The 23,107-nt window shown below is 42.9% G+C and overlaps 2 protein-coding genes and 1 long non-coding RNA gene across 4 annotated transcripts in view; all 3 read right to left on the bottom strand.

Moving 5' to 3' along the window:
• The window catches only part of LOC137978622 (tetratricopeptide repeat protein 7B-like), a 147,155-nt gene that overhangs the window by 31,251 nt on the left and 92,797 nt on the right, over positions 1–23,107 (bottom strand). The window lies entirely within an intron of this gene.
• On the bottom strand, positions 511–5,254 carry LOC137978646 (uncharacterized). The gene is made up of 3 exons (XR_011118206.1): positions 5,118–5,254; positions 3,850–3,969; positions 511–554 (listed from the first exon to the last, which is right to left on the bottom strand). It is a non-coding gene; the product is annotated as an uncharacterized lncRNA (long non-coding RNA).
• The window catches only part of LOC137978617 (sacsin-like), a 30,812-nt gene continuing 17,651 nt past the window's right edge, over positions 9,947–23,107 (bottom strand). For both annotated transcript variants that reach the window (XM_068825615.1, XM_068825616.1), the window contains exon 5: positions 9,947–23,107. This exon is cut by the window's right edge and continues 403 nt beyond it. In XM_068825615.1, the coding sequence (XP_068681716.1) occupies positions 10,705–23,107 (12,403 nt within the window). In that variant the 3' untranslated portion in view covers positions 9,947–10,704.

Genomic DNA, 23,107 nt, shown 5'->3' with positions numbered 1-23,107 from the left:
AAACAAGTTGCATGAAAACTTGCACAGTGTAGCAGCACCTTAAGGATTGGTTGCAAACCGCCTATAGAGTCACTCTTACTTGCCAGCCCAGGACAAGAGCCCAAGAAACCTGACAAAGACGGCCAACCGAGAAATTGGCAGGCTTATTAACCATAGGGATATAATTTTGCGCAAAGCTTATCACGGCAGATGAGAGAGTTCCAAATTGGTGTTTAGTCAAGAGAAAAGGAAAGCCAACCTTTGCCCTCAAAGTTTGGTTCTTGTTCAGTTAATAAACTAGCAAGAGAAAAACCCTCGGAAAAATGGTTCAATGAGCCATGAACCAGTGAATTCACAAAGCGTAACATATTCTGAAACGAAATTAAATCTGAACCCAGATAAATGGGATAATTGTGGGTTAGGATGAAAAAACCGTCACTTCACTTGAAGATATTGGGGATTAGCTTTGTTGACACTACAATGTACCTTCAAAATCTGTCCTCCATCTGGATATCGCTCAAGAATGCTTTTTAAAATATGCGTCAATGGTGGTCGCCTCTGACCATACGACTTCCCTTTGATCAACAAAAAAAAAAGAACACGACTAGTTTTAGCTTTGCATTTATTTATCTATTTAACTTTGCCAGTCAAGCTGACAGAGCGCCACAACAGCTTGCGCCAATTACTGTGGCCCCCTTTTTACCCTCTCAACCATGATACACAACAGAAGACAGACCACAACACCGGGAAACTACGTGCCCTACTCTTAGAGACAAGTGTGTGGGTTCTTTTTCGTCCCACACGATGATGAACATTGAAGGGTTGTGAGACGGGGCCTACGGTTTATCGTCCTTATCCGAGAAGACTAGAGAGTCTAACCATTTGCAAAGGCAGCACTCTCTCCTCAGTTATTTAAAGACCCTGAGTGTTGGTCCGGCCGGGGTTGAACTCACGACCTCCCGCGTGACAGCCCGGTGCTCAACCAACTGAGCCACCGGTGCGCGGTCGAAATTTGGTTTTCCGAAAAGGCTAACCTTAAAATAACACAAAATTCTCCAGACTGACTTCTGTAACAAAATACTGAAAGTAGTTAAACAGTATCGATATTAAATCTATCGTTCACAGGTTTCAGTAAACGGTGAATGGAGACGACAACGTCTGCCGCAAAGGCAACGGCAACGGCAACGGCAACGCCAACTCCACAAAACAATAACATCATTGATTTAAAGAGGAAAAATAACCGTGCTGCACGTGCGGCACGCATTTTAGCAAATATTTGTGCGGTACGCTGCCTAACCAATGTCGTGAAATCACCAAATTTGAGGTCTTGATGACAATGTGAGCGGTTTCATTCTCTATATTTAATTCTCCAATTTACTATTAACGGGGATATGTCACGCAAAATGACCTAATTCATAAAACCCACAATGCCCAAAAAGGAGAATGAAACTTAAAGCTGTTGAACAACATAAAGGAAATAAAGCGAAAAGAAAGAGAGGCATGGATGGACACAAATGGACAAGATTGAAAAGGATTGCATTTGGGTAATCTTGAAAAAGGTCGGCCCGACTTTTTTCAATTTTATGGCGAATCGCCTTGATAAAGGTCGTTTTTGCTCAGAATCATCTTGTTTGTGATGTAACGATAGTTTTATCAGTAAAGGAATTCCACATTACCATTTTCAAGTTTTAAACTCGTGATTAACTAAAGATTTCCCCTAAAAACCCTAAAATAACGTGACATAGACCTTTCAGATGCTTCACCCACATACGACATGAACGAGCCGGAATAATCACGAGTTTCCCTTTGACTTGGATTTTGGCTTGAAAGTGCTGCTTTCAAACGGGAACACCAGGTTTCTTCTGGAGGCGTCCAATTATATTGTACTATAGACGTTCAAAAATGGCGTTGAGAGTCCATTTAGAGCATTAAACATTGCACACAAAAGGACCGTGATCTAGTTCAACTAAAACAAAAGCAAATAATGCAAATACAAACATGCGGTACTATGATAAAGATTTACCCAAGGCGCAGACAGGTAATTTGTAATCTAATTGTATCTTGCGTAGATTGTAACTGCTTCAAATGAACTTTATATAAACTGAAATCCAAGTAAGTATTCCTTATGTCGATCGACATTAAAATAAAGTTATTAGCGTCACGTTGATGAGGACTGGTTGAATTCAAGCAACAGTACACAGCTTCAAGGAACATACACCGATTAATAGTAAAAGAAGAGTTGAATACTACATGGAGTGGTCTAAAATCCTTCGGAACGTTTGATTGCTGCTGGCGTTGCTTTGGACAGGTTCCTGTTTCTGTCTTTAAATACAACCTTTCAAACAGTTTTATATGGAATAAACATACTTTTAATATATATATGTGTATTTAGGTAGGCGTAAAAGCGGATTTTCTCAGGTATTATTTAGTTACGTGTTTTTTCAGATAATTTTATAGCAAGTCTGCTTATCATACGACCGTTCCGACATGCTCATTATTATTATGAATTAGTCCATTTTCCCGTGCTCTTTCTTCCTCTTTTCGCCGTTTTTCGTCACCATTATTCCGCCTTATTTTGTACTCCTGCTTGCTCTATCTTCCGCTGTTCGTTAATATAATTTTGTCTGTTTATTTGGGCTCTTTCTTGCTCTCTATCTCTCGTTGTTTATCACTGATATTCCACCTGTTTTCTCATGCTCTCAGTCGCTCTCTTTAGCTGAGCATCGCTTACTCGTCGCCTGCTAATTTGTCTTTTATTCCTTTTCTCCCTCTCTTCTTTCCTCGCTGTTCTACTTATTAAAAAAAAAATACTTAGCTTGTTTTTTTGTCTGTCTTCAAAATTTTTGTTTGTTTTATTAAAACGCGTGTCAAATGCAGTACACTGACCATGCAACCTCCCACCGAAAAAACGCGAGGTTCCAGCCCATGCATCAACGCGGGTTCCAACAGCACGACATTTCGCGTATTGCTTTACATGAAAAGTTGAACGTACGGACGGACGGTCGGACAATGAAGTCATAACCAAACCAAAATTTCTCAAATCGATGGGTTACTCTCTATTTCTTAACCATGGTGCTCCACCAAGCTCCGCTCATACACTAGTGAGGTATTGCGTTCCAACGTAATAATCATTGCAATTCATAAAACGTTTTGGCATGCAGTTTGTTTTGTGTCTTTTTTATCTGAAACTCAAGAATGCCTTCATATAATTTTTGTATGATTTGCTTTCTTTCTCCAACGATCTCAAACACCGCCGTACTTGCAAAAAGGCATATTATCCTGGTGGTGAGATCGTAAATGTACCTCGCAAATTATAACAACAGACGCACTTAATTAGGAGGGATTCGGAATTGTTATTAACTTTGTGGATGGGATACAGGCCATTTCCGAGTCGACTACACCCTAAAAGTGACCCTACTGACAAGCGAAACCTTTACGATTGTTGTAAGTTCTAATATGAATCAAAATTGATTTTCATACGAAAGTTTTTTTTAGTTAGTTTGTATTCGTGGCATTCGTCGAACAAATTTCGTGCATGGAAATTGAAATGCCGATTTTTTTTCTGAATAGAGTGTTTCTTTCAGAAATTGTCAGCTCTCAAAGCTTTATTGGGATGAAAACTAATGCGGTTGTAAATTAATGCGTCGGCTGTAACATCTGTAAACGAAGAATTGCGCTTGCAGCGTACTTGTTTGGCGGTCAGGAGTTGTATATCTTCCGATGTGATAAACCCAGTTGTTGTTAAGTTGTATTACGTAACTGTGTCGGTTTGTTCTCAGGTTAATCCGATGCAATATTTCAGTTAAAACGTTTCTTTGGAACAACAAGCAACAAAGTTGATCACTCAATGAATCAAGAAGAAGTACAAACCTTTAAGTCTGGAAGATGCCATCATGTGCAGTCATTACACGACGACTTATATCAGTAGAGCGTCTTCTTAGTGAAACATGAAATTCTGAATATTCTAAGGGCAGATGCATACGAAGACCACTAAAGAAGAAAAAAGAATGACCTTACTTGGTTGGTTAACCCGTTTATCTAAGTTGCAACAACTTCATATGTTATAATCTGAAATCAGTCGTCCTATCAAGTTATTAGTACTAAGGCGTTGTTGGAACAGTGTTGGATACAGGTAATTCATTGCTCTTTGTTTTTTCCCAGGCAGGAATTCTTTAGAGAAAGAGGCGTGGATTTATTTGGTAACGACAGATGTAAGAATTATGTAGAAACACTGGATTTTGACTTCTCCAAGGAACTGGGCTTCATGGACAGCTCGACACTCGTGAATCTCAATTTTACGGTGCTTCATAAATTTAGGGCGAACAGACTTCGGATTAATTCTTCAAAAGGAAAATTTATACAAAAGCAAAACTATTGTCAAATACTTGTGAAATGTTCGTGGCTAGTCTGACGCGACGTTTCGTCTCGGCCAAGAGACTCTAAGGAAAATTTTCCTTAGAAATGAGCTCATCGAGTCTCCGTTAGGATTGGAACTTTCAGATTCTTTCAGGTTCACTTCACATGCAGCCATCTTCAAGTCAGCCAAATGGAAATCGTTGGAACTACTATACAGCGAACACCTCCAGCGAACTCCTACTCTAGCTCTGTTAGTTTACGGCAAAACTTCCATTTTTTTTTTATCTCGTACCGGATTCATTTAACGCCAAGCTGGGAAGTTTTGTTTATGCAAGTTGCTTTGAGAAGAGTTCATCAGCATTTGCCTTAGACTGGATTTTGGTGATTGCATAATCACTTCCACATATTCCGCTTTTGCTTTAAAAGGCGTTTGCTTCCTTGGTTACATAAGGTTATTACATTCGGTAAGATGTTATAACAATTGACGGAAGCTCTGCATATCGTGGGCCCTATACAGCCGAGGACAGTAGAAATGAATCAGACTGCTCATAAACTTCTTGTGCTTTCTTTATCGTGGCTGACATATATATCAAAATTTTTGCATGATTTAAGAACCATTTTAAAGAAAATTCAATTTCCAGCTAAGGTTTCAACAATGTTACCGCTTAGGAACCAATCGGGAGACTTGACATTCTTGGAATCATAAAACACAAGGCAACCCGGCGGGAAATTCAGGATTCAAGCCCGGCCTACTGTGAAGAATAAAACAACACCACACGTACCTTTGTTTTTATGTAGTCCTGTATCCTTTCTTGCAGTTCATTTCACTCTTTTCCACGGAAATTTCAGCTTTAAATCCTCAAAAATCGCCTAAATAGCCTTGGAATTCCGAGGCAAGGAGGAAAAGTGAAGATAGCAAGTTTGGGCGGACTCTAAGAAAATTGGCCAATCACATCGCGGGAAAAAAGGGAAACAATTAAACCGGAAGAAGAAACAGATTCATGGAAAACTTATTGTCATTCTCAGAATTGCCGGAACTACGTCATTTTTGTATTCTGGTAATTTCTTTAATTTCTACGCTTTTAAGTTAACTTTAAAGGTTAAATTTTAAACAACGCTTTCGTTTCTTCCTACCGTCGATCGCTGTGGCATACCGGTCAAAAGGGGTATGAAAAATCCAGAATCGGAAACCTGAAAGGAAACAGAAAAGTCGGATTCCACTGATGCAACCGCTAAGAAAATAGTGAGAACATCACCATAGTTGTCCAAAGCTAGCAACCAAATGCCCATGAAATGAGATTAGGAGTGGCAAATTACGGATAAAATGTAGGAAAATCTCTTGCGCTTCATTGGAGTAAAAAGAAGAGTATAAGGGCGCTTTCCTTTTGTCAGAACTGGCCGCCCATACCCACCCGTTTGCAAAGAAAATGCAACAATTTAATAATCCCTCGTATTCTTTTCGAGGAGTATGTATCATATGTTGATTTGAAGACTTTGTAGAGATAGTCCTTCCAAATGCCCGGTCAGTTCTATCAAATGAAAAGCGTCCTTAGATTTGTCATCCGTGCAACAATCCCAACTCTTACCAAATATCGGTTGCTTCTGTAGGTAAAGGATCACAGTTTACGTCATCCAATTATCCCTACGTTAATTCTGTGCACTTGCATAATGAAAAACATCATTGTGACAAAGCCGGATAAAGCAACCTAATGTTTTCTGTAGACCCAAAACCGAGGAATTAACATCCATACATCATGTTTTCATCTCAACCAGTCCACTACTTCAAACCTCCACAAGTCTACACTCCAACATGTCCACACCTCTATACCTCCACAGGCCCACATGCCCACGCGTCCACAGGCCCACATATTCACATCTCCACAGGTCCACTGTCCAAATGTCTACAGGTCCACAGCGTGTATTGTCCGAACATCCATAGGTCACCAGGGCCGGCCACAGGTCCAGATGTCCCCCGTCCAAACGTCCACAGGTCACATGTGCACATCTGCAGGTCCACACATCCACATCGCCCCGGGTCCACAGGCCCACACATCCACAAGTCCACATATCCACAAATACTCTTCTTAGTTGACAATTCTCTCTCTCTCTCTCTTTGGATTATTCAAAGCCTGGTTGCCACTTGTTCTCAATATCCTTTTAATTCGAAAATATCATAAAATTGATGATTCGTTTACGTCGATTAAAATAATCACTATTCAATGATTGTGGGATTTTAATAATGTGCCTCTGTTCAAATTTCATCGTTCAAATTCGGTAACATATCAAATACGCGTTCTATGGTACACCAGTCCAAAATATCGTGAATAATCCAAATGCCAAGCCAATTCAAAGCTCTTTAAAGTAATAAACAATGCTTTCAGGACCTCTGCAAACTGTCTCATGTCTATTTTTTTGTCAAGAGTTTAATTTACCAATCGATTGCTGTTGTGGGGTATAATTCCAACAACCCTCGAAAACTGAAGATTTTTTCAAGCTTCTTGGAAAAACGTTTGGTTTCAAAGACCGTAATTTCTTAAAAAATACATAAGTTTTTTGGCTATAAAAGGAAACGGTATACATTATGGGATACTATTCATTCCTCCTCTGATACGTTACCGAATTTGAACGATCAAAATTCAATGATGTTTTTGAGCAGTGGGCCATTAAAATCCCACAATCAGTAAATAGTGGTTATTGTTATCGACGTAAATGAATCATCAGTTTTGATATTTATCGAATAAAAGGATATAGAGAACAAGTAGGAAAGGGGCTTTGAATAATCCAAAGGGCGAGAGAGATGTAGAATTGTCAACTAAGAAGAGTACTCGTGGACTGTGACCTGTGGACGTGTGGACAGAGAGTCCATGGTTGCACTTGCAACCTCTTCCCTGGACAAGAACAATTTTATCCATTTTCCCCCGGAAATCATGATTTTGAAAACGTATCTTTCCATTGTTGTGGTTGTTCCGGTACACCTTGACGGTGAAAGCTAGCTACTGCTCATACCGTGGGAAAGGAATTTCATCAAAATGTTTAACTGAAGTGAGTGGGGCAGTCAATCAATAATTCGGGCCCATTCCACAAATCGGTGGTGTTCGAAGTATGTGTGGGCCTGTAGATGTGGACCTGTGGACGTGGGGATATCTGAACCTGTGGACATGTGGCCCTGTGGACCTATGGATGTGTGGACAATACACGCTGTGGACCTGTGGGCCTGTGGATATGTCGACGCGTGGACATGTGGGCCCGTGGTGTTGTGGAGGTATAGGGGTGTGGACATGTTGGAGTCATGGACGTTTGAAGTAGCGGACCTGTGACGGGTTGAGGTGAAAACATGATGGATGGACTTTAATTCCTCGGTTTTGGGTCTACTGAAAACATTAGGTTGTTTTATCCGGCTGTGTAACAATGATGTTCAATGATTCATACAATGATTTGCTATTAGTCTCTCCCCTCGGGGCTTTTCAGGACTAATTTTACAATACTTTTGTGGGGGACTTTAGCCAGACTGCTTGTTACGCAGTTTACAATTAATTTTTATGGAAGTGAAAGATGCCCCCGTCCAGCTTAGGTTAGACCACAACACCGGGGACTACGTCCCCTACTCTTATCGAACAGTGAGTGGGTTCTTTAACGTCCCATACTATTTAATTTCCAACAAGGGTTATGAGACGGGACCTCCGGTTTACAGTCGTTATCCGAGAAGACTTGAAAGTCTAACCATTTGCAGATGTAATTACAAAGGCAGCACATTCTCCTGAGTGTTGGTCCGGCCGGAGTCGAACTCACGACCTCCCGCATGACAGCCCGATGCTCAACCAACTGAGCCACCGGTGCGCGGTTAATTATGCAAGTGCAAAGAATTAACGTCGGGATAATTGCCTACGGGAGCAACCCAAATATCTCAAATGTTACAATCAAGTTCTCATAAGTTCTAAAGAGGTCAGTTGAGCAATCAGTGAGTACAAAATATGAGCAAACTAGGACTAGCAATGACAGAAGTACGTTAAAGAACTTGACTCGAGACGCCGGAGATGTAAGGGCAAGCAGATGTTTGATGATCATCACTGTGGCACGAAGGACAACATATTAATTAAACACTTGTACAGCTGCCCCTGCTGTTAAGTATAGTTGTACGCAGAATTTAACCGTGACAACAAAATTTCATGAGGCACACTATCAAACAACACGAAGAACAAGAATGCCGCCATGTTGGATTATCGAAGCGAAGACTTGGCAACTCGAATCCAGTCAGCCTTAACTTAAGATGTAAGTGATTGCAGAGTGACATTTTCATCTTTTGGTTGTGTGCGCTCGTGTTAGTGCAAAAAAATTTTATGCCTTTGTCTACAATCTCGGTTTCGGCTTGCTAGATTGCATCAAACGTTTTAAATTAATGGTAATCAAAGTAGAAGACAGGGCCAGAGACGTAGGCAAACGTAGGCGAACTGATCGTGGGCGAAACGACCCGACCGACATTCGTTTAATCTAACAGTTTTTTGCTATCTAGCGGTCTGCTTATCTTTTTTCAATCTTTTCAGTTCCGGTGTCCGTAACAATGTAAGTATTTGTAGTATTTTGTAGCTGTATTTCCTTCATCCAGTTTCACTTAAAGTATGATTAACATGTTGTAACTTTTTTTATCACTTCGTTATTTTACTGTTTCAACCGAATATTCTTTCAGCCCACAAACCTTTACTTATTATATATTCAACAAAACATCGCGTTTCTTATTGGTCCATGACGAATGCATAAATAGGAGGAGGTTACAGAGTGCAATACGGAAGTTGCTATGGAAACTAGCACTTGAGTATATAATAAATAAAAAATCGTATGAACTTGATCGTGCATTCCGTGATTTATGGTCACTCGTGATGTTTTGAAATCGCACTGACCTTCGTCTCGTGCAATTTGGAGAACTTTCAAAACATCACTCGCGCCCATAAATCACGAAATGCTCTCGAGTTTATATGATTTCCTATACTCATCTCGAAATTCCCCATCTTCGCAAATAAGGTAAAGGTAAAGTCTGCTACGAGCCTAGAAGGCCCATCAGGCCGGCGCTTATCTCCGGTTTCTATAGCATGAAGCGACTAGGAGTATTTCTACTCCCCCTTGGATGGGATGCCAGTCCACCGCAGGGTAACCCCCGGCATTAGATTCGCCGGTACCCATTTATACACCTGGGTTGAGAGAGGCACTGTGAGAGTAAAGTGTCTTGCCCAAGAACACAACACAATGTCCCTGGCCAGGACCCGAACCCGGACCACACGATCCGCAGTCGAGCGCACTAACCCATGAGGTCACCCCGCCTCCCAAATCTTCGCAAATAAGGTGTATGCCAAATAAGGAGCAGGGCTGGCGCAGTTGTGAGATCACTCACCTCTTACCAATATGACCCGGGTTTAATTCCCAGATTCAGCGTCACATGCGGGTTCACTTTCTTGGTTCTCTACTCTGCTCCGAGAGGTTTTTCACTTCTCCCTCGTTTCAAAAACCAATGCTTATTGAGTTAAACTGAGTGAAACGAGAAACCGCGACCTACAACCCAGCAAGTTTCCTGGCTTTCTAAACTACAACAGAACCTCAAAACCTGAGTGTAACAGTTTATTTTGACATAAAAATGTAAAAGTGGTCAAGTGCTGTAAAATTACTCGAATACATATCGGAACGTAATTTCGATCGATCCGCCATTTTCAGTGCTGTACTTCGAATTTGCTTTTTCCAAAAAAGGACCCACGTAATACAAAGTATGCTTTCAAAAACCCAATGTAACTTTTGCAACGTTCACGTTTGTTTTCCGGTTTTAAGATATAACAGTAATTCAAACAAAACTGCGAGATTGCTTTAAGAACAATGTGGTGAAAATTACAAAACTGTTATATTAACCTAGAGATAAAATTTTGGTTGGAATAAAATGACGCTAAAAAAAATATATTGAGGGAAACTAGTTCCGACAGAACTTGTAAAATGGAATTTCGCCGCAGCATACACGGTTACGATCGTGTAAAGTCGGTTATTTCACAAAGCCATTTGGAGAATTTCAAAGGCCTGCTTTGCAGATTTAACGAAAACTGAAAACATAACAGGTCCGGAAAGCCTATAAAACTACAATCCTCTTTTCCTGAAAAGCTGATTTCCCACGTGTTCGATTAAAATAAAAAAGAATTGTGAAATTTCATACCTTGAACCCATTTGGGTTTGACGATACAAAGAGGTATGTGGTTCCCGAAAAGTTTTCCGTTTTTAAGTTAAACGAATGTACTCGCGAAGGTTAGCTACCGTTTTCAAAAAAACGAGGATACTTAAGTTTTCCTTGTAGATGCAAGCGTTTCTTCCTCTATGGTAATTACAAGGTAGCTCTATGTGTTAGAGTCCCAAGCTTTCAAGCCTAGTTAAAAGGTCAGCGGCCAATTTGAACGCTTCTTGGGCCTGCTGGGAATCCTGGAACGCGTCCTTTGGTGCTCTAGCTGGCATGTGACTGTTTGGATACCGTGTCTCGTCATAGTAGCTGGACAACCGGGCAACCACTGACGTCACGTTAGGGGCTCCAGGCAGCTGGGAGAGGTCACCAGCTAATTTCATCAAGTCGTGACTACACAACTGACTGTCGGCGACTCCTGAGAGTGCATACAGCGATGCCTTGAGGGCCTTTTCCGCTACTTGATGACATTGGAAACAGACCAGGTAGTACAGCGGATCTCGGGCAGTCAAGAGATGTTTGACGGAACGAAGGTCCTCTCTGCTTTGACTCATCCAAATCTTAGCGAGGCGTGTGTTGGGAGCCTGGTAACGTCTTCTGGAGGATGACGCAAAACCGGTGAATCTCGTATTATGGCGACGGAAATTCTCGTAGCTCGAGCGCTGTCGGCGAGCTCTTTGATTCCAGCGCGTAAAGAAATCGGAGAAATCGGAGAAATCTGGCCGCCCTCTGTTAAAGTCTTGTCTATGCCCCGCTGCCGATCCACCTTTAGATAGCCTGTCTAGCTCGTTTTGAATGAACTTCATGACCTCATTCGCAACGTCTTGCATGTCCATGTTCTTGTCTGGGTGCCAACGAAGGTAGAGTCGTCTCACGGCCTTCTTTCTTTTGTCCTCTGGAAGTTTCCAAATTTCAGCCAATGCCTTACGCACTTCTTCTAAAGCTTTGTCCAGCGTTGTGGGCTTGGGAGGTTCGGCTGTAGCTCCTTGAGAAGAAGCTGTGGACGGTCCTGCTTTCGTTTTTCCGTTTTCTCCAGCTTTTCCTTCGTATGGCACAAGCTGCACTGACTCTGAGACAGGCTCGTCTTCTGATGCATTTTCTTGTTCGTTATCTTTTTGCGGCCGTTTGATCTTGTATAGGTCCAACACGTCCACCTCTTTCTTTTGGTTCCCTATGTCTATCATGTATCTGCTAAGATACTTGCTCTCTCCTCCCTTTTTCCTCTTTTTCCTGTCCTTCTTTTGTTTGGCAGGCTGCGGTGCTTGAATACGATAAAGAATCTTTGCGTAGATGTACTTGGGTTCTTCATCGGTAGAGTCTTCCGTCTCATATGCAACAAACTCGCCGCGCCGAAAATAAAAATCGTCGAACTGAACCAGAAGGTCTTGAAGCTCTTCGGGATATTCTGCACCAGGCTCAGGTTCACGCTCGTGAGGGCCATCAGCTTCTACATCTTCTGCCACACCAGCACTGTCGAGAATGGATGGTATTTCCTGCGGATTCATGCACTCGAGAATGGCTGACAGATGCAACCAGCTGTCTTTATCGATGTAACACCCTGTCAGTTGGTTTATCTCTTGGCAGAGAATTCTTCGAATGTTGCTTGTGTGAATTCCGTGCTTGATAAATATGTGCTTCCTGCCATCCTCCTTTCCCACAAAACACTCAACATCTGACGTTTTGCTGTCAGGTATAGGTGTATTCGATTCATTCTCAATTAGTTCTGTGGATAACGTTTCCATGCAACTCATGCGTAGTTCCTTTTGAAAGCTGCGAACATTGTCGCGAACTTCATCTGTTAACTTAGCCTTCTCAAACTGATACTTGAGGATTCTCAGGATTCCCTCCACAAGCTGAGGAGAAAATACGACCTGCCTGAGACGTTCTGTCGCTTGGCATTTACTTTCAATATCGGCGCGGCACTTCTTTTCTTTACACTCTTCATGAAGTTCTTCCCTCACGAGAGACGCCAACATTTTGGGTCGCAAATGAACTGGCAAAAGATCAACAAGTTGCTCTGGTGTCGCAAACGCCAGTTCTTTGCCCAGAGGATCAAAAAAATTGTAAGTAGTGTGCGCAATGCGGGACTTGTAACGCGGGCAGTCAAAGAGCAAAAGTTCACTAGAATAGTGAAGGCGTTTCTCCCTGCTTGGAAGATAAAGGGTACGAAATCCTGCTAAAGGATTGTCTTCACAACCTGTTTCTTCATCTTTACGTTTGTCCTTTAAAGCGTGCAAAGTGTAAAATAGCCCATATACTGCTTGCTTTGCGGCAGTCAGCTCATTAACGTGCATCTTCTCCTCTCCGATTGACTCTTTTAGACGACTGAGAAGTTTGGCAAATTGTACAGGTGTGGCGTTTTCCATTGCCCCAAGTCGTTTGAACAAGTGCTCGAATTGTCCATATTCTCGCGGAACTATGTACAAGTAAGGTGGCAGCTCTCCTTTGAGACGATAGGCCAACTGATCACAACGGACAAAAACACGCCCATCTTCGACAAGAATGCAAGCAACGGAAGAAAGAAGACTTTCGATCGTGGTACATGTTTGAGAACAGGAATCAAACGAATCATTACTCCGACAATTACTCATCTGTGTTAGAAATGTGTAAACTTGTATCATAATTTGCCTCAACAGACGGCGTTTGGGCTCTGGCTGTTCTCGATCTGCGCGCTTAGATACAATCCTTGAGATATTTTTTACATTTTCAACGACTTGATCCAGGGAAGGCTTCTCCAGAAACTGAAGCATTGCTAACTTTGGAGACTCTGGGGTGGCCCACGATGGAAGAAGCGACGCGGATGTCCATACAAGCCTCTCGTAACTGTGGGGGACTGAATCCTTAAAATGAACGAACGGAGGAAGTTGATACTGGTTTCCACTCTCAATCAAATGCTGCTTGTGAACGTGAATTAGCTCATCGGTTGCCTTTTGAGAAGCCACGAACTTGATTGTAGAGAGATCAGATAGATAGTTTTCATGATGTAGGGAGGTGTCGTTAAACAGGTGTTTCACTAGCACCTCAGACTTTTTCTCCAAGCCAGGACGACTTGACTTGCTCATACGTTCTGCTTGTGTGGCCACATTGTTAGCAAACGCTTTGAATTGATCTTTGCTCACTTCTCGTTTTAGCCCAATTTCACGAAGAAGACCTAACCAGCCAGAATCCTCGGTAAAGGGCTTTGGTGGCTTCGATTCTGGGGGTAACATCACTGCATACACTTTCACCCCTGGGTCACAAAAATACGAGGCCATGCGTGGTGTCCCAGAGGTATCTGGAATAAAAGCCAAAGTTCGCAAAGAATCTATAACTCTCGAGCGTTGATTTTTGTCCAAGCAAGATGGCAGCAATTTTCGCCTAACGTATTCGAGGTGCAGCATTCGCGTTGTTTGGTTTAGATCAGGGAACTTTGGAAAAATGAAGTTCAAGTAACAATCTAAGTGTGTCCTATTTCCTGCTCCCAAAACCTCTCGGTACAAACGGTCAAGCTTTGGTTGGGGTGCCAGGAACACACATTCGTTTCCAGTCATCCATACTTCGGACTCCTCATTGGGTAAACCAGTTGGTACCACATAAATTGATGACACGTTCTCGAGACTGACAAAAGTTCCACGAAAAGTCTTGAAGAATGGTAATCGTTTCATAGTTGAAGATGACGTCACGTTGGCTTTTACAGAAATGACATCTTCTTGAAGAAACTGCAGAATAGAGATCATTTCATCTTCAGAAAGTTTGCCGGAGATACTTCCTTGTTTCATCATGTGGTCGAGTACTTTCAGTACATCTTGTGAAGAGTTAGGGTGAGAAAGGCATGGTCTGAGTATGGGGGAGACATCCCGTTTTCCATCGCGACTAATGAGCTTGGCATCAACTTCATGGCATTCGAGTTTACGTAACAACTCGACAACGTTTCTTTGGCCAGATGACCAATCCTCTGATGTAGTCAGGTCAAGAATGACTTTACCTTTAGAAACTGGACTTAGGAATCCCGAAGAAGTCGGTATTACTGGCCACTGGCCCAAAGGGTTTAGGGAAAAGTTGTTCGGATCCTTTCCATGAACTTTGAAAATAAACTCCCAAAGTAGCTGTAACCAATCTTTGGACGGGCCTTTCTTCTCATCCCATAGAATAAGGTTGTTCGTCTCATACCAACTGTCGTTTTCACTATCTGGTAAGAGCGATGTTAAAGCGGAAATGTCAAATTTTCTGAGCACACGTTGATTGGTGGCAAGTATTTTCTTCTCGATGTCCAAAAAAGGCGAAACGATTGTATGATGGATGAACAATGAACTCTTTGTTGGTACCAATTTAAAAAAACGAGTCAGAAACACTGGGTTAGCTTCTTGAAAACGCCTGAGAAATCCATCCTCAGTTAGTAAGAGAGGTAATCCAGAAATATCTGTTGCAAATTGAGGAGTCTTCATGCAGTAACTCAACATGGAGAGAACAGCTACCGCTGAGCCTAGTTCTGTCTCTTCAACAGGACAGGGCAGTGTACCGATATTCACTGAACCTTCTTTCAAAAACTGGATGACTGCTTCAGGAGTAATCTGCCTCACACTGGTGCCTGCTTCCTTGAAGTCTTCAAAGAGTCTTTGGGAGGAATATAGGAGCTTGAAGCCAATTCGCAACAGTGTGTCGCAACACTTTTGATCTGAGAGGCTACTACTGGACATTGTGTTAAAAAATCCCTCTGAGGGAGGTAGCCAGAAACACTGACTCGACTCTTTACTTTCAACTTCCTCTGTTCTTGTACAAGGCACTTTCACAGTGACTTTCTTTACCAGGGGTAGTAAACTGTCATCTTGACGACAAATCGCGCAAAACAGTGATGAAGCCAGAATGGCCCAATGATTATCGACTGATGCTAAACGTGGAAAGAGACCATGGTACCATCGCAACCTTTCATAGATCTGGTATGTTTTGGAGAAGCGATCCTCTACAGCAATTTCTGACCCAGGTACAAATTCTCTGGCCGTCAACAACAGCGAAACGTAGGCTTCAGCCAAAACCTTCGTTTTCAAGAAGTTGTTCCATTGGCTCCCGAATCCTTCATTTTTTTCATCGTGCCACAGGTTTCTTCTTGCAGAATCAAGGTAAAAATGACCGTTCACATGAACAGGAAGACCAGTATTTAACGGTAAAGGCAAGAAACAATAGGCTTTATGTTGTGATTTCAACACGACATTGGACTTCACTGATGACTGCTCAAAAACCTTAGCAGCAATGCCTCCTCGAGGTAGCAAACCGTAAGGACGCCCATTCGGTACTTCCTCTGTTGTCTCACTGGGCTTCAGACCAATGCATTGATGAATGAGCCATTTCTCCTTTCTAAGGGTGTCTTGAATTAGTAGTGGGTATGTAATTCCAAACCATTCAATTTCATTCGTTTGAAATGCCTTGGAGCGTTTGAGGTGATCTGAAAGCTGCTTCCGACGCTCAAAATCTGCTTCTGATATCTCTGCAGAGACGGAATATAACTGTTTTAGCTTACCCTCTTCAATCTTGGACAAGGTGATTTTCGTCAAATGGTTTAAGAACAGAAGTATTTCTTTAGCTTCAATAGTGAACAAATTCATGAACCTTGTTATCTGCTCATGAGAAACTTGCTCGTTTGATATTAGTGATGTCCTGGACAAGTTGTTGTTTCTCAGGGGAAGTCGAAACATTGTAGACATTGCTAAATCGAAATGATCCTGAAGATAGCAAGGAAATATGTCCCTGTAGTCAGATCGTTCTTCCTCTCCTATAGGTGCAATAAGACGCCCAGGGCTTTGCTTTGTTGCTCCTGGAGCATAGCGGCAGTGAGGATCAAGAATACACAGCGTGTCTCCATTGGAGATGAAACTTGGACAGTCCGTGAGGTGGTAAACTGAGTTAAATCCAATTCCATACTGCCCTGTCTTCGTTGGATCGTCTGTTTTGCTTCCAATTCCTAGTCTCTGGATGCCTTCCAAATCTTTTTCTGAGAACGGTTTGTCGTTGTACACACACAGGGCAGGCCCTTGCAACTCTTTCCAATTTTCACTGAGAAGTCGATTTGTGGGATGAGTTCGGGGATCATAAATGAAGTGTATCTCAGTTGCTCCAGCATCGTCAGCATTTTGAACGAGCTCTTTAAGGATTCCTACATCACATGGATACGACTTCAAAATCCCTTTCAAGCGATCAGTCAGCTCTTCTCGCTGACCAAATTCTTGTCCGATCGGGCGTGATATTTTGGCCAGTTTCCTCGAACGAATGTCAACCGCTCCCATTTTGTGAGCAAGATCAATGGGCACATGCTTGTGAACATACCGGGTATCAACTTGTGAAGACACCCACGGTGCATCATTTATAGACAAGTCTTGTGCCGCTCGCATAACTAGGCCGTCGTCTGGCAGTGGAATCATACCGTTTTCCTCTTGAAGAACGTCATCTGGTGCATCCAAAAGTTCTTCAATCAAGCATTTTGTAACCTTAAATTCATCTTCACCAAGAGGTCTTCCTTGCTTCGCTTTTATTAACTTATACAGAGTAGCTATGAAGTCCTCGGTGTTAAAGTAGTCTCTTACTCTTGTAGCACGGAACAGGCGGGGATAATTTTCGGCGAACGCTGTCGGAACTTCGTAAAGAAATGGTTCGCCGATTCCAGTCCACGTAAAAGCGACGCAAGAGGATGACACAAATTTACCTTTGATTAATATCCAGGATCGTTTGGCTAATTCTTCAATGATGTTCTCTCCAACAGTAATGGGAAGGAGATCTTGAAGATAGCTGTATATGTCTTCGCAAACGCGTTGCAAACATTGGACTTCACTTGGAGAGTGCACTGTAGAATCGATGGCTTGGTCCAGCTGAAAAAGAACTTCGTCGACAGTTGGCTTACGAACATCAAACCCAAACAGATTTCTCGTTTCCTCATTAAGTCCTCCGCAGCCAAGGCTTTCACTGTCATCAAGCACTGGACTAGATGATCCTGCGACGAACTTGTATTCTTTCCCATACAAGTCTTCAGCCGGGAGCATATTAACTTCCTTTCCATGATCGTCGGACCCTCTCCATTTCATGGTGTAATTTTTCGGTTTCTTAAGAACGGGAAACAAGCTAGTGTTCCTTAGTTCTGCAATGATTTCATCTGATCGGTCCCCAAGATTGTGAAGATGATCATTGAAATACTCCACGATACACTTAACTCTCTTTCGAGCAGCTTCTTCACCTTTCAGCCTGTATATCTCTTGCACGGTGTTTGCTCTCTCGAGCAGACTGTCCCAGTCAAGGATGTCAGTTTTCATTCCAAGCTTCTGAAGCATTAGAAGCCGCTCTTGTGTGTGGTAGCATGTCCCAACCGGAAATCGCTTGTCCTCTGGTGTAAACAAGGGTGCGGCTGCACCATTGGGACTTATCAGCTCTTTCGGACATGCCAAGTCTTCGTCATCTGGACTACAAGGAATACAGCTATTTGATGTGAGTAAGGAGACATAGAGTTTCCCTGAAGGGTCCTCTTGAAGACTTGAATGCACTCGTAGGCAGTGATCCATCAGATAACAAACGATGCGATCTCGTAAATTGCCAGGAATATTCATGATATTGGGAAAAAAGACCTGTTTAAGAAACATTTCTGGTGTCATTGTTCGCTCTTGGATGATTTCATCACACCCAGCCTGTTTGAAGCCTTTCTTTGCAAATTCAGGCAGCTGAACTACTTTGTAATCATACATGGAAAGGACAGTTTCACTGTTAGGAATCTTTTGTAATTTCGCGTCTTGAAAGATACAATGGATAATTGGAAGCCACTTTCCTCCCATATTCACCAGCGGAAGATTCGAGTGGGCGATTTTTTGATAAACGCTGTTGATGAGCGCTTTCCACGCCGTTGATTCTAACGTCTCCGGATTTGGCCAAAGTAAAAAACTACGGTAGAGCGCGATCTTCCCTTTCTGTTGCATGAGCACCATTTCTTCTAAGAGCTGAATGTAGGCTTGGGACAGTGCATCATCCATAAGGTTTCTGTTCCATCGAACCTCTAACGGCTGGAAACTACCAGTTTCAGCTGTTGTACTTTCCCAGATTCCTCGACGGTTTGACGTGACTGCAAAATACCCGTTTACGTGGACAGGTAAACCGGTTGGAATGGAGAGGGGTAGAAAACAAAATAGTTCACCTCGAACGACCGCTGGTTTTGAGACTGCCTTGTCGTCGCTTCTGGAGGATATCTTTCCTGCTATTCCCGAGGCAGACAGAAGGCCCTGTTTTTTACCTTCTTCGCTTGTTGCTAAAGTGAAGGAACGGCCCGTTCCGAGGCTGGACGTCACTAACCAGGTGCCTTCTTCATGCCTTTTTGTTCCACTCTTACAATTCATCGTTGACGAAATAGTCACAATCTCTGACCTCTTGGGAGGTGTTGTGGTACCGTTCTGTTCAATGGCTGCCTTGGTCCATTTCGCACAAGATTCAAGAAAGGTGGGTTCTTTTTCAGATTTCTTACCCGATTGATGAACACTGACTGTATCTTTCGACACCTCAAAAAGAACTTGAGACGTTTCGTGACCAACAGAGTTCTTGCTTATTTCTGAAAAAGTGACTTTTCGCACATTTTGGGTAAACAAAAGCAAGCTTGGTGATGATTCTTGAAAAGAACGCGCTAAGTTGTGAATTTCTTCCTTACTGTAAATCTTATCACTGATTTCCCCTCGCTTTGTTCGGAATGCAAATCTGAACAATGTTCCTTGAAAAAAGAACTCCTCAGATACATTTGGCAGAGTGATATTACAGCCAAACAATCCGTTGAAAGGTGCAAACTGATCAGAAAAGTATAGTAAATTACTCGGATTCACTGAGAAATTCAACTTAATCCCAGGCTTCGAGGGACTTTGAATTTGTGCTTGGAGGTGACTTGTATGTGGATCAAAGAACACTGCATAACTTCGACTTATGAAACTCGGTACATCAGTGAAATGGTAAACTGAGCTGAAACCAAGTCCAAAGCGACCTATCTTCTCGAGATCTTCTCTCTTTGTTGCTCCAGCCAACTTTGATATGTTAACCAAATCCTCATCTGAAAAAACCGCATTGTTGTACACTAAAAGCGCGGGTCCTTGACAGTCTGCCATACCAGGGGCCAGAAGCTTTTCTGTTGGGTGACTACGCCAGTCGAGGACAAACTGCACTTCGGTTGCCCCAGCATCATCTGCATTTTGGACAAGTTCCCTGAAAACGCCAACACCTTCTTTGTACTCATTTAAAATATTTTTTAACCTGGTGGTAACTGGCTCGTGAGGACCAGTTTGTTCGATGCCAAGGGCCTCCGCGCATGAGATGCGCGTGCTAATGGGTGGAACACCCAGCAAAGATGCAATTTTTGGGGATATTGTGTCATGGATCATGGGAAACTGATTTGTGACTGGCAGCTCATGGCCTCCTTTCCTCAACCAACTTGCGTCACAAAAGGTGCACTCGTTGCAAAGGACTAGCTTCAATGTTTTGTCCCAAGTCATAATGGGAACTAGCAGACGTTGGCGAAGCTCAGGACCAAGTGGTTCTTCCCCTCTTACGATCCAGTGTAGGATGTCATGTGATAGTTTCTGGTCGGCTGTTACATCTCTTGTTCCACCTCCTGTCTCGTGCTTTTCCTTGATCTTAACAAGAACATCTAGGAAGTCTGAGTCATTGAACGTTATCCGAACGCCGCAACGTTCAAAAAACGCACGAAAGGTAACGAAATCGCCTGGAATGACGTATAGATAGGGAATGAAGTTGATATTGCAGGAGCAAGAAAAAGCTATCTTGTGTGGAAATGTAAACCCACTGCCGTGCCAAATCCACGCTGGAAAGCTCGAATCACCAGTAATCATCTTGGTGGCATCTTCAACGCTTTTTGATAGCTCTTGGTAAATATCTTTCAACATGTCTTCAAACCAATGTTTTTCTTTGGTAGACATGGCTTCTAATGGTGTAGAGCATGCAGAGCGCAGCTGAGAAATAAGGTGATGTAGAGGAGGTCCGTTGTTCCAACCAAACGCTGCTTCAAGTGTTTCACTACAGGATTTCCAAACCAGCGGCATCGTAGCTCCCACAATGTTTGCCTTAGACTGGCTCACTGTTTCACGAGGACTGTAGAAGCGTGCTCTATCTTCGAACCAAGGCATCATTCTGGGATAAGAGGGCGGACGATCTTCCTTCCGTCGGACCCATCTTTTAGCCATAAGCCCTTGGAGTAGGGTTTTGTCTGAGTGTAGAATGTATGGATTCTGATCCAAAAACTCTAGTAGCGCTAAAGCCCTACGCGATGCAACACCGTCAACTACGTTTTCCAATGTTTGGGCAACTTGCAAAATGTCTTGAGAGTTTGGTGAACTCCTCATTCCAAGTTTCCGCAGTCCCTGAAGAATGTCTTCTTTCACAAAGTCGTCATGTGGAAACTTGCCGTTATTTCCTTCAAACAGTCGCTGCAAAATACTCTTCTGGGGATCAAGGATTTCACAAGGAGTCACTAATGTGTTACTCTGCGTGATGACAAACCGAAGATTTCTCAGAGATTCAAGGATAGCGTGGCTTTGCATGTAGTTGTACTGCCGAAGAACCCAACACATCAATGTGGACACCTGACGGTGATTGTAGAATCCGCTGCTTATACCATTAAAGACAACTGTCGTCAAAAAGTCTTTTGGATTCATCGGTTGTACGCCAAGGCGCTGTAATAAGTCATTTGACTGCATATCCTTCACGGATATGATTCCGGAAGCGTTAGGTATAGGCAGATTTGTTGGAAGTTCAAAACCAAATGGAGCGATTGTGCGAGATTGAAATCCATTCTTAACAGCAAGAAAACATTTTCCATCAACTGCGTCAAAAATAGGCAACCCGAGGAGAAGGCTTTGCTGATCACAGCTGAGGACCGTGGACGACAGAAAGCCTCGAAGCGCTCGTTTTTCTTCTGAGGAGCAATTCGTTGAAATGTTCAGAACACAGGTACTTTGGCCTACGACTTGCAAAACTTTAAGGACTCCATAAGGGTTCGGCGAGGCAATGTACTTGTGTAGAGTGTGGTGATTTACGTAAGAAGGTATGTTTTCCAACACGATACACCCAAGCTTTCTGAGCAAGGACACAATTTGTCTTGGCAATGAAACGCCTTGATCATGATCTCTGATGGCCAGACTTGATGTTCTCAGCTTCACTATGGCACGCTGTCCGGATGTAGTGTGAGGAATCAATGGTAGCTCTTCAACTGGCGAAAGGTTGCCAGAGAAATCATTTTGGATCCATCTCCATGCAGACGCCAGCCAGTTCTCTGGTGGATGCCCATTTTGACCAGGATACCAATAAACCAAATGACTGCTTCCAGACCATTGTGTTGGCAGCATTTGCCTTACGAGGTTAAGTGCAATGTCCGGGTTTATTTTCACGAGCTGTATTGGAAGCATAGCGTTGCGGTTCTTCAAATCAAAAGCGGCGTTGGACAAATATTGTACGGCAGGGGAATGGATACTGTCATCGAGAAATTTACTTTCCATGTTGGGGAAAAGGGAACGTGAATACCTTGCTGATAAAACACAGACAGCAGCCTGAGGCTCACGGCTGTACTGAAGAGGGCGAAATTTTACGAAGCCTCCACTTGCCAGGGGAAGGAGTGGGACACCTTGCATCTCTTGCAGGTTCTTGTCGATTAAAACATACTCTAGAAGACAAAGCTTCTTCTCTTTTGAAACATTCTTTATGTTCCATGACCCCTTCTGTTCCTGCTTGAGGAGGTTCCTTACGTAGGCAGGCGTGATAGAACGTGTAGACCATGACATGGAATCAATGGCTTTCAGTACGTGATTTGGTAGCGTCACAACTTCTTCGTTTGCTTGGATTAGTGTTTCTATAACGGCTGTTTTGATTTCACTAGAATCTGTCATTCTGTCGAGTAAAACATCTTGGGGTCTTGACCACTTGCCACCACCTGAAGGGGTCCAAAAGACGTTCTTATTTACCAAAATTGAGAACATAGGGTTAAGCACCCCTTTCCATTGACTCTGTACCTCTTGAACAGACGGCCAAGATAGATACACTAACTTGGCATTTGATGAAGGATCACCCGGTTCTCTTGTGTGTTTCTCAATCAGGTAGAGCAACATCGAGGCGTAAGCTTGGCTTCCGACTCTTTCTGACAACCTGACATTCCATTCTGCCGTGTTATCATTCTGACAATCCAACCCCGGCCACTTAAGTCCCCGTCGGTTGTCGGTTAAGCCAAAATAGCCATGGACGTGAACCGGAAAGCCAGTTTTTGCGTCAGCATCAGGTGGAAGTGGCAAGAAGCAAAAGATTCTCCCTCCGGTTGAAGATAAAGCTTGACGTTCAGAGGCATCCAATGGAGCAGCAATACCAATCCATGGAAGGAGACCAAGTTCCGAGGACAATTGTCTCAAGCTTGAATCTTGAGCATCGATCTCGTGGTGAACCAGCCACTTGCGACTAACCACTTTCCCATTTTTTTCCACTTCATCGATATTTAAGGTCAAGGATAGCCTTGTGTTTGTGATGCGCCCTTCGCTCAGCCGCTTTATTTGCGCCAAAAGGGATTTCTTCTCTTCATGAACCTGT

Source organism: Montipora foliosa, chromosome 12 (assembly GCF_036669935.1).
Source record: "Montipora foliosa isolate CH-2021 chromosome 12, ASM3666993v2, whole genome shotgun sequence".
In the NCBI taxonomy this organism is placed as follows: domain Eukaryota; kingdom Metazoa; phylum Cnidaria; class Anthozoa; order Scleractinia; family Acroporidae; genus Montipora; species Montipora foliosa.
Note: the sequence above shows the minus strand (reverse complement) of the source record. Positions and strands in the feature narration are given on the sequence as shown.